Source organism: Diadema setosum, chromosome 21 (assembly GCF_964275005.1).
Source record: "Diadema setosum chromosome 21, eeDiaSeto1, whole genome shotgun sequence".
Classification (NCBI taxonomy): domain Eukaryota; kingdom Metazoa; phylum Echinodermata; class Echinoidea; order Diadematoida; family Diadematidae; genus Diadema; species Diadema setosum.
Window position 1 is genome coordinate 8,560,085 of NC_092705.1, and position 15,135 is coordinate 8,575,219.

Below are 15,135 nucleotides of genomic sequence, written 5' to 3' on the forward strand. Positions count from 1 at the left end.
ACACGGAATACACGCAAGTAGTAGCTAAGTAGCACGCGTCTAGTAGGTAAGAAACAAGTGCGAAACTCGCAAACATTCTTGTCCGCCCACGGAAAATTCTCCTGCGGGCTGGAAAATCCCTCCTCGCAACAAGCCCGCGTAGCTTGCCCGGAAAGGTGTGACACGGCCTTAGGAGATTGCAATCGTCATATACTAGCGCACACGAGAACATTCAAAACCTAGAAGCGTTCCGTGTTAGCTTGAACAACATTGCATCGCGTCTGAAACTGCATGCGCCGAGAAAGTTACAGTTTTGCCAACATAGGGCCTACTCTGGACATCAATGTCATAATGTCCGAGTCTAAATCGAAGCGAAAAAGACACACACACAAGTCATATATTTTTGGTCTCAATGTTCACACTTTCGCTTTGTGTCTCACAGCCCTTTGCGGCACTGAAAACTTGCAATGTCTGTCTGTCACCAGTGTTGTAGTCGAGGATGCGTGCCAGCAGTCGGGAGGGCTCCGGGATATCACGCCAGCGCCGTCGCAACACACAGGCCATGACAACCCTGAAGTGAGGATGCTTCCAGCCGTAGATGAACGGATTGAGGCAACTGTCGAGAACGAGTGGGAGAGACACGTACGGTGTCAGGCTGACAACGCGCTGCAGAGTGGGTCCTTGCAGAAATAAGATAGCTAGAAAGACAGCCATGAAAGGAGTTGTGCACAGGACGAAGCAGCATACCACGCACACGAGATTCTTGGTGATTACCAGCTCGGTGTGCTTGAGACACCTTTTCTCAGTGGTCATTGACCGTGACTTGGACTTGAGGGCGCTCCTTTTCACGTGCCTATTGACCGATTCGGGTTCGTTGAGGGCAGCAGACATTTTACGGCACAGGGCGCAGCCATAGTGGGTGTATCAGCAGCCGACCCCCCCCCCCCCCCGCTCTCCCCCACCCCCGGGCAACATGTTTATCACGCACTTGTAACAAAGGTTCGCGCACTAGCAAGCATTCGCGCACTCAGTACGAGACGCCTATTGGCTAAAGCAGTTTTTCATTCTGCGCGCGTGCTAATGTAGGGAGAGGGGTGGGGGAGTGCGGAGGGGGGGGGGTCGGCTGATACACCCACTATGGCTGCGCCCATGCCAAAAATACACATAGCGCGTCACAGAATCGGTCAATAGATCAGCCAGTAGCTGAAGAACCTCACAATAAAGGAGAGTGAAAACACGCAAATAATCGCGAGGTACACGAAAGTATGTGCATTCTTTTGAGTAAAGTCCCAGATACAGAGTCGTGTGAGGGCGCTGTATCCCAGACGACCATGGCCAGTTAGCTGTGGAACGACTAAAACTGCAGCGGGGTACAGCCAAGACATGATCACCATGACCACCAGATTTCTCGACGAGAAGACGCGGTTGTATGTGTGCCGTGGTTTGATGATGAGCACACAGCGATTGACAGCAATCAGCATTATGGTAACGATGCTACTCCCAATAGATATGATAGAAATTGCAGCTGTCAGTTGGTAGAGCGCCTCGGATAGTGCCCGCCTGTTTCTACCCAACATTGGGACGACTTGAAACGGCTGAACTGCGGAAGCCAACAGATCACTGACGCTAAGATTGACAACGAGACAGGAGGTTTTCGTTTGGAGTTTCCTCGACAGTGTGCTCGCGACCAGCAGCATGATATTCCCTGTCACCCCAACAACGAACACAGTGCTAAATCCTACGGCTAAACATATATCTCCAGGAGCGAGACTGGAACTGGGTTCAGCCAAAGTTTCATTTCTGTCTTGGTAGCATCCTCGACTCGCCATCTTGTCTCATGGGAAGCAGTCCTGAAAGGAAACCACGCAGGGGCAATATTAAGTGCATCCTGTTCGTTACAATGTCTAAATTACAAAATGTTTAACGTGATTGTTTGAAAACTTTTGTCGGTGCTACTTTATTGTTGTTGCTGCTGTTGTTGTTGTTGTTGTTGGCTGATTTAGGATCTCCTTGGCCTAGAAGGCTCATTCCATTTGATGGCACAGGAGTAACAAAGAAAACGTTCCATACAAGAAGTACAAGAAAATTGTGTCGGTTTCTGCAGAAGGGACCTCTCAGATATCATTTCACCTGAAGTCAATAGGAGATTAAACGTTTATAGTGAGGTGTGTTTGTATGTGTAGGCAAGGGTGAAGAGTCAAATCCCACCAGGGGTAGGGGGAGGGCCGTTAGGAATGGAGGGACGCCCCCTGTTCCCCGGGCCCTGATTCTTTTCTCAGCTTACCCTTTCTCTATTCTCATTCATCTCTTTTCCTATACAATATTATACGTATTGATTATTTAGTCGTGTTGAGTTACATCTAATGTGTTTTGCAATAAGTTGCATACGTTTTGGGTGACGTTCGCTATTCCGAAGGTTTGCTAATCCGAAAATGAAATAGGACTCGTTATTCCGGAACACACTAATTCCCTAAACCGAGGGGATCATCAATCCGAAAATTAAAAAGGGTTCGTTAATCCGAACATTTGTGTTCCGAAAGTTCTTAATTCCGAAAATGAAATAAGGTTTGTTGTTTTGAAGGTTCGTTAATGCGAAAATGAAATAAAGGTTGTTGTTCCGAAGGTTCGTTGATGCGAAAATGAAATAAGGTTTGTCATTCCGAAGGTTCGTAACTGCAAAAATTGAATAAGGTCTGTAATTCGAAAATAATAGACGTGCGTACCACCGAAGCTTCGGAATTACCAACTTTATTTCGTTTTCAAATTAACCTACGTTCGGAATGACGAATCTCTTTCCCTTTAGGATTAATGAATCATAGGAATAACGAACTTAACTTCATTTTCCTATTAACGAACCTCCAGAATCGTGTACCTTCGAAATAATGAACTGTAACCAAATTTTGTTAGTGTGTATTTACGTCTAATATCGTATTATCTTGACTTTGGTTTCAGTTTGAGGAATCAAATCAGACCTTCAAGCATATATCATGTGATTAATAACATGTCCTCTTAAAACAAACAACATCAGTATGATCGAACTCGGATGCTTTTAGACATTGCCCAAGACAAATTGACACTCTAAAGAAGATCTCACACATAAATAATAGACTCCAGTGCAATGTTACGGAATTTAAAAAAAGAGTCTGGTATTATTGATCTATATATAGATTTTGATTCAGCTAGGTAGTGCAATATATAATATAACAAAACGTAATTAAATCTGTTTGACTGGACTCTCTTGTGAAAATCACGGGGAACAGGTTCGTGACTCGACAGAGTTGCGTAAACAGAATTCCCTTCCCTCTCCAGAGGAGGGGGACCCCGACATAACCTTTCACCGACATGCAGATTGGTGATACTGAAAGTTCCTCAACATCTGAACAATAAAGACCATAATAATTGTCTATTCATCTCTTAAGGGTGAACGATAACCAGTCATGCAGTCAGAGGGGAAGAGTGAACTCGGACAGCTGTCGGGCGAGTCACGAAATTGTCGTCCACGTGATTTTCACGGGTAAATGTTGTCATTATCAAAAGAAATTGTACTATTTTAGCCTCTTCAGAGTAAAACACACGCGCACACACACACACACATATTCAAAGAAAACAAAAATGAAAACGCGGGTGGAGACCTATAGAAAAATACGAAACATACCACTCCGCATGCACTTTCCAATCCAGTTAATCGTAAAGAAAAGCTGAGGGAATCCATACAGAGTGAATCTCTTTTGCCACTCTGTGTCAGGAGAAGCACACTCGCACTGACAGCAAACAGTGCGTCTCGCCTAATTTTGTCTTGAGTAATAAGTTGTATAGAAGTCGAGAATAAAATGGGATCATTTGATCTTCAAGATGAAAAAAAGCATCGAGCAATGAGGAAGTTCTTAGAAACATGTGTCAAGAAAAATATATCTGACCGCAAGAAAACAGTGGTCAACATTCATCCATGTCTCGACTTTCCGTTTCTATTCCAGTGTTATGGAGGGGAGTGAAAGATAGTGGGAACTCAACAAGACGTCACACATAGTAACAGCAAACAGATCAACAACAGACTTTCTTACACTAAAAGCAACAGAACTTTATTCCTCCCCTCAAGCGCCATGTCTTTCCGAAAAGCCGCGCGAAACTTTCTGCCTCTGTGCATGGGCTGAACATGTTGCACTCAATTTACATAAGATACATATTCATGACATCCAGATGTCATCAGAATAACCTTTGTCCTCTTTGTCTACATTTTGTGTGCTTGTGTGTGTGTGTGTGTGTGTGTGTTTGTGTGTGTGTGTGTGTGCTGTGTGTGCACTTACCCAGTGCTCTTGTTCAATTCTCAAATTTCAATGTACAGAGTAGGAATCAGCTACACATGTCAATTTCATTGCCACCTCGTTTCGAACGATTCATGTTTGTGTTTGCCCGCTGTGTTTTGAATGTCAAAGCAAAAAAGAAAAAAAGAAAAAAAGAACAGTAATGAGATTAGCACTTTCAAGCCATTGTCCTGCATCCAAGTTTCTCCCCCTAATTATAGTTTCATTTCATGGCACATCCTTTTCCTGTAAAAACTGGCTTAAAAACTCCTTGATCAAGAGCATGTTCGGTTCCACCTTCTTCAGAGAAAACGACCGGAACATTCTTTCAAAACAAACGTGATATGAAATCGATCAGCTTTGTTTTATAGTGGAGATCACGGCACAAGTAGATGCTTGAACAGAGTGGAATCTACAAGTGTTTCTGCTGATCTGTCACATCACACGGTGGGGTATTAATATACAAAACTACTTCTGTAATACATCTCGGTAATATCAAATTTAAAGTACTGTCGTCCTGTATAGCAACTTTGCGTGCAGTGGAATGCTTATCTAGCGTATTTGACTTTGCACATCAACACTAACAGGCATTTGGCACTTCGTAGTGTAGTTAAGACTCTGAGAGAAGAGATTCATAGCTTTAAAATGGAAGTAACTTGCCAAAATTAGATAATGTTAAGCCAACCGACCCAAGTGGTTAATATTTCCTCCAATCTCAAGTACAAGGTGTAGTGTTTCTTTTGACAAAACAGTTCCTCAAAGGAAAGGATGCATGCATGGAAACGCATTAACTTTCGCCCTACGAACAATGTACATGAAACACACAGACGTGAATGCAAGAAGACAGGTAAAACTGTGTGCACCAATATAATACAGGTGTCACACTCTCCTGATATTAAACAAGGATTATGTAGATCGGACACACGATTAAAATGAACAAATCGGCTCTGATGGTCTAAAGATAGAGTCATTCGTGAGGGTCTCTTTTAAAAGCCATAGTATGGCCACCGGTATAGTTTTTCAGGCTCCAGGAGCAAGTTCGTGTTTCTCTCATATGTTCTTAGGAGTAAATTAATAACGATTCACATCTTCATGTGTTGTTCTCGTGTCATTGTGTGACACTCAGTGGGTATCGTAATTGTTTCGGCTGTTGGTTGGCTTTTAACTATAAGTTCGGGGCCAACTTCCTACGAAACGTTGTGTCAACTTCGGGACAGTATAGCTCAGCGCAACTTCTTTTATTGCTACGCGTTTACACGCGGTCGCATCGAGATCATTTCTACCCTCCAATATTCCTAGCCAGTCTTGACTCAGAAATGCGAAATGTCTACGAAAAAAGAAACTCATTAAATATTGTGACGCATATACGAAATAACAACACTCGTGATCTCTGTGTACTAATTGTGGCCAGGGATATGGATTAAAGAAAGAATCGTGATACATCATTACTTTGTTTTGCAACTATGTTTCGTACTGCTTGTCTACAGCACGGTTACAAATTCAAAACGTCATAATATGAATTCTGGAAATGTTAACAAACTTCTCGTAATCAACCGTATAATCTCATAACGAGTCAATTTGCCAATTCTGACAGAACTTGCCACGGCACAATTTCACTTTTTAAAGCACTGGAAATTCCTCAACGCTTCATTTTCATGGAACAGAACGTCACGTACATTTATCACAGACTATATTTAATTGTGATGATTAGCACACGCCAAGAAAGTTCAAAAGCTATGAAAATAGACTGTAAAACATTGGGGTTTTCCTTTCTCCAACGGCACCAAAAGCGACAGCTTCAGGCTCATTGCTACAGTTTTGCACTATACTCTAAATATTAATATTGGGCGCAGTTTTTTTTTTCATCTTTTCATCTTATCTTTGTATCGAAATAGCTCACATATTTACCCGATGATATAAATTTGTGAGCTTACGATGATAAAAAGAGGCAAAAGTTATGGCATACGGTTTAAAATGATGGAAAGCACACACACATAAGTCACATATTGTTCGTGTCAATGGTCAGATTTTTGCTTTGTGTCTCACAGCTCTTTGCGACACTGAAAACTTGTGGTGTCTGCCTGTCACCAGTGTTGGAGGCGAGGATCCGTGCCAGCAGTCGCGAAGGTTCCGGGATATCACGCCAGCGCCGTCGCAGCACACAGGCTATGACGACCCTGAGGTGTGGGTGCTTCCAGCCATAGATGAACGGATTAAGGCAACTGTCGAATACGAGTGGGAGAGACACGTATGGCATCACGCTGAGAACTCGGTGCAGAGCGGGTCCTTGCAGGAATGGGATAACGATAAAGACACCCGCGAAGGAAGATATGCACAGGACGAAGCAGCATACCACGCACAGGAGATTCTTGGTAATTACCAACTCGGTATGCCTGCGACAATTTTTCTCGGCAGGCATTATAGAGCGTGGCCTGGTCTTGAGAGCGCTCCTTTTCACGTGCCTAAAGAGTAGATAGAAGCTGAAGAACGTCACACTGAAGGAAAATGTCGATAAGAAATTCACAAGGTACACGAAGGTGTTTGCATTCTTGTGATTGAAGTCACAGATGCAAAGTCGTGTGAGTGCGTGGTATCCCAGACGACCGTGGCCAGTAAGCTGAGGAAGGACTAAACCTACAGCGGGAAACAACCAAGACATTGTCACCATGACGACCAGATTTCTCGACGAGAAGACGCGATCGTATGTATGCCTAGGTTTGATGATGAGCACACAGCGATTTATAGCAATAAGCATCAAGGTAATGACACTACTCGCAACAGATAGGATATCAAGAGCGGCTATCAGTTGGCACTGTACCTCGGATAATGGTCTGTCCAATATCGGGACGATCTGAAAAGGCTGAGCGGCGGATACCAATAGGTCACTGACGCAAAGATTCACGATGAGGCAGGAGGTTTTCGACCGGAGTTTCCTCGACAGTGCGTTCGCCAGCAACAGCACGACATTCCCCGTTACCCCAACAACGAACACAGTGCTATATCCTACAACTAAAAAAATATCTGCAGGAGCGAGAATGGAATTAGATTTACCCAAAGTCTCATTACTGTCTTGGTCGCCAGCTAGATCGGCCATCATTGTCTCGCACAGCACTAAAATGACTACCACGTAGGAGCAATTTTCCGGACGCTATGTTCACATGTCAAAAGAACAAAATGTGCTATGAAATAGTAACCGTCTTCAGACCACTGCAAGTGTCCCTTCATTAAAGACGAAGTCCGGACGATTATTATCAGCCGTTTGCCGTGTAAAGAACAATATGCAAATTAGTTCCCTCCGTTTGAAAGCGAGGAGTCTTTTCCTTTAGGCCACAGTGCAAAATATAGGTTTTCCCATCCATTTTCGCACTGTTGTCATTCCAAGTTCTAAGATTTATTATTCAATTTCCTCCCCGAGAAGCACGTGGAACGCAAATCCTAACCTCAATTTCGTCAATTGTCATTGTAATTCGTTTCTCGTCAAGCATTTTCGACGACATAGCATTCCGAATCGTCAATTGTCATTCATATTCATCCCTCCCGCTGACGGATCGCAGAAAGTGAAGATCAAATTCGTGGTTTTTTTTCACTTAATTTCATGAATTTTTCATTCAAATTAGCCAGATGTTGTCGATTCTTTATTTTGAGGATGAACCAACTTTAATCCCACATATTTTTACTTTCTCTCGTAAGCAAACTTAATTATGTTATCCATTCTGTGACATTAAACAAGCTACAATTCTACACTTAAAATTTTGTCTCTAATCATGTTTGACTAGAAATCGTTTGTCAGTGTTTTCGTATGCGAGACGGTACTTCTGTTTGTATCAGTGTGTACTCGGATTGCTTGTGTGTGTGTCTGTATCTGTGGTTCTGTGTGTGTGTGTGGGGGGGGGGGTATGTTAACTCCTGAACGTAAAATGTGAACGATTTCAGAAAAAATATAGGTTTTCCCATTTATTTTCGCACTTTTGTCATTCAATTTCAAAGATTTATTGTTCAATTTCGTCCCGAGAAGCGCGTGGAACGCAAATCCTAACTTCAATTTAGTCGATTGTCATTGAAATTCATTTTTCGTCAAATTTTGACATTAAACAGGCTACGATTCTACACATAACATTTTGTCTCTAATCTACACTTAAAATTTCGTCTCTAATCATGTTTGCCTAGAAATCGTTTGTCAGTGTTTTCGTATGCGAGACGGTACTTCTGTTTGTATCAGTGTGTACTCGGATTGCTTGTATGTGTGTCTGTGTCTGTGGTTCTGTGATTGAGGGCGGGGGGGGGGGCTTATTGTGTGTGTTAACTCCTGAATGTAAAATGTGAATGATTACAGGAAAAAAATATAGGTTTTCCCATCCATTTTCGCATTTTGGAACGCAAATCCTAACTTCAATTTCGTCAATTGTCATTGTAATTCGTTTTTCGTCAAATATTTTCGACGACATAGCATTCCGAATCGTCAATTGTCATTCATATTCATCCCTCCCGCTGATGGATCGCAGAATGTGAAGCTCAAATTTGTTTTTTTTTTTCACTTGATTTCATGAATTTTTCATTCAAATTAGCCAGATGTTGTCGATTCTTCATTTTGAGGGTGAACCAACTTTCAGCCCCATATTTTTACTTTCTCTCGTAAGTAAACTTAATTATGTTATCCATTCTTTGACATTAAACAAGCTACAATTCTACATTTAATATTTTGTCTCTAATCATGTTTGTCTAGAAATCGTTTGTTAGTGTTTTTGTATGCGAGACGGTACGTCTGTTTGTATCAGTGTGTACTCGGATTAGTCCATGGGCCAAGACCCGAAAAATGGGTTATTGGTACCACCTGAGGTGGCAATACCTTTTTGGTGTCATTTTGTTTGTTGGGCATAGATATGCTTATCAAGCTATGATAACATTTCCAAATGAGTAGCTAAGTCATAATAAATGAATTTTTAACCAAGTTGGTCTCGTTTTTATATCCCTATACTTCTGAATCGAAACTAACCGCCATACAAAGAAGAGCCTGTCTTCTGTATGTCCACAGGTGTTCTGTTGTAAACGCGGTGCGCTTAGTCTTTATTCAAGGCAGCGAAGGGAATATCCAAAGGGTTATGATGTCCACAGCTGTCACGAGGTGCGCTTAGTCTTTTTCTAGAACAATGTACCGTTATCGTCTCTAAAGTTCCTAATAAAAAGGATTATCTATACTGTTTTTATACTACCCTCTCAACAAATACATCAGTTTTAAACAAAAATAACTCTGTTCGGTTACAATATTATTTATCATAATGTATTGTAGTGTACCGGTACATTGTTTTTGCATTATCTTTCATTGTTGGATGGGAAATAAAGCGACATTGGCGTGGTACTGGCGTTTTCACCGTAGCGTTTTCACCGGAAAATGATAAATAATTGAAAAAGACGGTAAAAGTCACGAGGAATTGCTTTTTTGCTGTTGTTGTTTTTAGATAAAGGGATATACACTGTATCATAAGCTTTGGTTATTCCCCTCGCCGTCTTGAATAAAGACTAAGCGCTGTGGACATCATAACCTTTGGATATTCCCTTCGCTGCCTTGAATGAAGACTAAACGCACCATGTTTACAACAGAACACCTGTGAACATACAGAAGACAGTGCTCTTCTTTGTATAGCGGTTGGTCTCGATTCAGAAGTATAGGGATTTAACAACGAGACCAAATTGGTTAAAAATCAATCGACTATGACTAAGCTACTCATTTGGAAATGCTATCATAGCTTGATAAGCACATCTATGCCCGACAAACAAATTGACACCAAAAAGGTTTTGCCACCTCAGGCGGTACCAATATCTGGCCTGGCCCATGGACTAGATTGCTTGTGTATGTGTCTATATCTGTGGTTCTGTGTGTGTGTGGGGGGGGGGGGGGACACTTGTGTGTATGTTAACTCCTGAATGTGAAATGTGTACGGTTACAGACAAAAAAAAATACATGAATGACTGGGAAATCACACCGGATAGAGATATGAAACGAATACGAATGAAAATCTAACGAAAATGATTGACAAAAGACTAAATCGATCCTGCTGTTTTGAGTGCTGCGAGTGAGACTGACGAATTTGAACTGCAAATGACGAAAATGCATGCCAAATGACTAAATTGAATGGACTTTATTTGAAAATGAACGACGAAAGACGAATTTGAAAGTAAGATTGGCTTATTCCCGACATCCCCCCGACCATACCCGCAGTGACGGATCCAGGCAAGTTCCCCCTTTAATAAAAAAAAAAAAAAATTAAAAAGAAGTGAAAGGCCCCCCCCCCCTTTATAATTGTTTTTCTTTTCCTTCGAAGAAACCATCCTTACAGCCCACTGTATTGTGCATTTCAGCTGATCAAAGCCGGAAGTGGCACAAGAAAATACCTGTTGAGTCCTCTCCTCCATTTTTTTTAAACTTTTGCTAGTCAGCTGATTAAACCCGGAAGTGGTAAATAAACTGCTCCACTCGATGTTACCCAGAAAAAAAGAAAAATAATTCTGAAGACATCGAGGGAAACTAGATGTACCGCCTGGAGATGTACACAAGCACTGGTGGTAAATAATGTGTCTCAATTAACCAGGATAATAGGGCAGTAAGGATTATATTGGGACTGTCATGATCTTCAGAATACAAGCAATGTTGATGAATAAGAAAGTTCATTGAAACAGGTTCTGGTATTTCTTATCCCAACATGACAAATTGACATTCATTTATATTTTAGCTCTCCTCCTGATCCCAGCTCTGAGAAGAATCGCCTTTTATCCATAGTTTGTGTTTTTGTGTTTCTGTACATGTATGTGTGTGTGTGTCTGTGTGTGTGTGTGTGAAGCGTGAGGTTTGTGTCTACTTTGGTTTATTCAAAGATGAGTACATTATACGACATTGTACCGTGTCATTATCCCACAGGCATATTTACGTGATTTCACATTCTCACAAGGGAATGATTCTGTAACCAGCCAAGCTTTCTGCACATGTACGTGTACTTTTATTCAAGTTCAATTACCGCATTTTCAGTGACAGAAATGAATCTTAAAGTAAAATCATGCAACTGTAACTGACAGACAACATTTTGTGTATTTATAAATCCATGACTTAGTCTATTTTTCCCCTAAGGCAGGGCTCGACACTAACCAAAAACGCACGTCGGGCCACCAAAATTTCAGAAATGAAGAATTTGGTGGCCTAATCGGGCCACCAAAAAAGGTCGGATGTTTGCCTTTGGGCCACCAAAAATAAAAGTTAGTGTGGAGCCCTGCTTAAGGACACAGTGCATTATATTCTACTATCTTTCCATCACGACGCTTACGTGGCATATGATTTTATCAAGTTTCTAGTCTACATGATAGATCCATTCTTTTTCAGGAAAGTTTATCATGCATGTGGTTACTCCCCACTGCCTGAGGCACACAATATTTACAGGATTGAGTTGCCCTAAGTAATTGCAACTCATTTACCGATTCTTAATTTTCCTCGTTGCGTGTATGCCCCTAACACATGGTAGTCCTTGCAAGCTCACCTTTGAAGCATATTGACTCATTCCCTCACATGAAACACGCACAATACGAAATATAAAATTTGTTAGCACCACTGGAGTGCAGGTGTCAGACTTATCCCTAAATGGAGTAAAGTTGGACACATGATAAACATGATAAAAGACATGTTCACATTCAGCTTTGATCGCATACATCGCACTATTCGTGAGGGCATCTTAAACCATCATATGACCACCTGTGGAGGTTCTTAGTCTCCAGCATCAACTTCTTGAGTGGCGGCAAAATCTTCATGTATATAGCTATTGTGTTTCCTTCACGTGTCCTTCGGGTAAACTTTTTAAATAAGATTCAAATCTTTCTGTGTGGTTCGATTGTTCAGACCTACTTTCCACTGGAAAGCAGTTTGAATTAGTGTTTAAGATCACTGACTACCGTTCCAGCAACTACATAAATCATTTAAACATAATACGACTTTCCATTCGTAATATTCTGCTCTTTTTTTTTCCGGAGTCCATCCCCCTATACTCCGAAAAAAAGGAGCAAATAAAGAGCAGAATATTTGCTGCTCAAAAGTTAAGCTTTTAAGCACCTGTCATACAGTTCCGAATTTTACACATTTAAGATGGACACATGATGTTTAAATTCGGCTCTGATCGAGGAAGCATCGGATCATTCTCGAGGGCATTTTAAGACATCGTACGACCGCCGGTGGAGATTCGTGTAGCTTCGTTCCTTGTAGCTACTGCGTTTCCTTCGTGTGTCCTTCAAGTAAAATTTAATCATAGAATATAAAGATTTACATTTTCATGTATCGCCTTCGTGTGTGGTGCTGGAGCCATTCTGTGACCTTCTGTACTTGCTACTTGATAGGATTTTGACCAAGTTCGGACCAACTTCGCACGAAATTGACAATTCCATATTCGTATTGTCATCTTGTGTCAAATTCGGGGCAGCGTACATGACGCAGCGCAACTATTTTCATTGCTATACGTTGACACGGGTGTATCGAGAACATCTTTCCCCGATTTTCATAGAGCGTCTTGACAAAGAAACGCGAAATGTCTATGGCATAATTTCGGAACACCTTCGTGACACACGTGCAAAACACCAACAATCGACATGCATTTCTGTGTAGTCTGGGCCTACTTGTGGCCAGGAACATATTACGCCATAAATTTGTGTAAGCCCCAGTCACATAGACATCCCGGATCACCCCGGATCTCAACCGGGGTGATCTTGGAGATCTCATTGTTGACGCCTTGGACATCCTTGGACATCCATGTATGTTCGTGTAGATCCGTTGATATCCGGGAGGCCAACACGGCAATTTTTGGAGGTCAAAAACATCCGGCGTCATCCGGGGATTGCCTGTGTTGACAGAGCAATCCGGGATGGTCTCTGTGGCTGCTATGTAGCTGCCGTGTTAATCCGTGTAGATGCCGTGTTTCTACGTGTAGATACCGCGCTCTTCCGGCTTTATCCGTGTAGCTGCCGTGTTGATACCGTGTGTACAGTCATATCAACGCTCGTCGACACTCCATCGAGGTCGAAACTATCCCGGATCTCCCCGGATCTCCCCGGATCCCGAATAGATCCGTGAGGATCCGTGCTTATATGTCACTGGGGGCTTAGGGGCATTAGCAACTACTGAGGTTACATACTGCTTGCCTTCACCAGGGTTACAGATTCAAAATAGTTATACCCGGTGTGACTTAACTTCTCGTATTCGTGATTAACATCAGAAACAAACACACACATAATAGTTAATATGCATACACTTCACTTTTACCAGAAAGTTAAACTAATTATGAGCAACCAAACATATGATCTCATTAACGTGAAAAATTATCAAGTTTCACATAATTGGCATGAAACAATTTTACTTCCACAAAGATTGAAATCCCTCAGCACTTCATTTTTATGGAACATAATATCACGCAGACATCTCATAGACTGTAATCGTGATAACTACATGTAGCATAAACCAAGTAAGTTCAAAAGCAGTGAGAATTCCACAGCTGTAGTCTTGGACAACACTGTACCGCCTCAAACACCACCAAAGCGACATGTATATAACGCCTAATTCCTATATGCAGTTTTGCCCCTACACTCTAGAAATTAATATCGTAGTTCTTTAATTCCTATACTCATCTTTGTAATCAAAATAGCTGACGTACTTTCCATGATGATTATTAGTTTCATGAGCTTATAATGGTACAACAGTAATGCCATATATTGAAAAGGGTGAGAAGCAGACACACAGACGTCACATATCGGTGTCTATGGTAAGATCTTTGTTCTGTGACTCGCAGTCCTTTTCAACACTGATACCTTGCGGTGTCTCCCTGCCACCAGTGTTATACGCGAGGATCCGTGCCAGCAGTCGCGAGGGCTCCGGGATATCGCGCCAGCGCTGTTGCAGTACACAGGCTATGGTGACCCTGAGGTGCGGATGCTTCCAGCCGTAGATGAACGGATTAAGACAGCTGTCGAGTACGAGGGGGAGACCCACGTAGGGCATCACGCTGAGAACGCGGCGCAGAGCGGGTCCTTTCAGGAATGGGATAGCCAGAAATACACCAATGAAGGGAGTTACGCACAGGACGAAGCAGCATATCACGCACAGGAGATTCTTGGTGATTACCAACTCGGTATGCCTGCGACAACTTTTCTCGGTCGGCATTGAGCACGACCTGGACTTGAGAGCGCTCCTTTTCACGTGCCTATAGATCAGCCAGTAGCTGAAGAACGTCACACCGAAGGGAATTGACGACGAGCCAACCACAAGGTAGACAAAAGTATTTCCATTCTTGTGAGTGAAGTCACAGATGCAGACTCGTGTGAGGGCATTGTATCCGAGACGACCATGACCAGTAAGATAAGGAACCACCAAAACTATGATGGGATACAGCCAAGACATTGTCACCATGACGACCAGATTTCTCGAAGAGAAGATGCGGTTGTATGTGTGCTTAGGTTTGATGATGAGCACACAGCGATTTATAGCAATAAGCATCATGGTAATGACACTACTCCCAACAGATAGGATATCAAGTGCGGCTATCAGCTGGCACAGTACCTCGGGTAGTGGTCTGTCCAATATCGGGACGATCTGAAAAGGCTGAGCGGCTGATACCAACAGGTCACTGACGCAAAGATTCACGATGAGGCAGGAGGTTTTCGTTTGGAGTTTCCTCGACAGTGCGCTCGCGAGCAACAGCACGACATTCCCCGTCACCCCAACAACGAACACAGTGCTAAATCCTATGGCTAAACATATATCTCCAGGAGCGAGACTGGAATTGGGTTCAGCCAAAGTTTCATTTCTGTCTTGGTAGCTTCCTCGACTCGCCAT

At 42.4% G+C, this 15,135-nt stretch overlaps 2 protein-coding genes across 2 annotated transcripts; both read right to left on the reverse strand.

The window, feature by feature from the left end:
• Positions 1-372: 372 nt before the first annotated feature.
• Positions 373-1,808, reverse strand: LOC140244887 (rhodopsin, GQ-coupled-like). The gene is made up of 2 exons (XM_072324496.1): positions 1,237-1,808; positions 373-832 (listed from the first exon to the last, which is right to left on the reverse strand). Exons 1-2 carry the CDS (start codon positions 1,806-1,808, stop codon positions 373-375), a joined length of 1,032 nt encoding a protein of 343 aa, XP_072180597.1.
• A 12,238-nt stretch (positions 1,809-14,046) lies between these two features.
• LOC140244888 (melatonin receptor type 1B-B-like) lies at positions 14,047-15,135 on the reverse strand. The gene has a single exon (XM_072324497.1). The coding sequence runs from the start codon at positions 15,133-15,135 to the stop codon at positions 14,047-14,049; it is 1,089 nt and encodes a 362-aa protein (XP_072180598.1).

Bases quoted from the DNA above. Each gene is read 5' to 3' on its own strand.
- LOC140244888 (XM_072324497.1), bottom strand. From the start codon at position 15,135: ATGGCGAGTCGAGGAAGCTACCAAGACAGAAATGAAACTTTGGCTGAA.
- LOC140244887 (XM_072324496.1), bottom strand. From the start codon at position 1,808: ATGGCGAGTCGAGGATGCTACCAAGACAGAAATGAAACTTTGGCTGAA. The intron at 833-1,236 runs GTACCTCGCGAT...ATCGGTCAATAG, and splicing joins AAGAATGCACATACTTTCGT to GCACGTGAAAAGGAGCGCCC.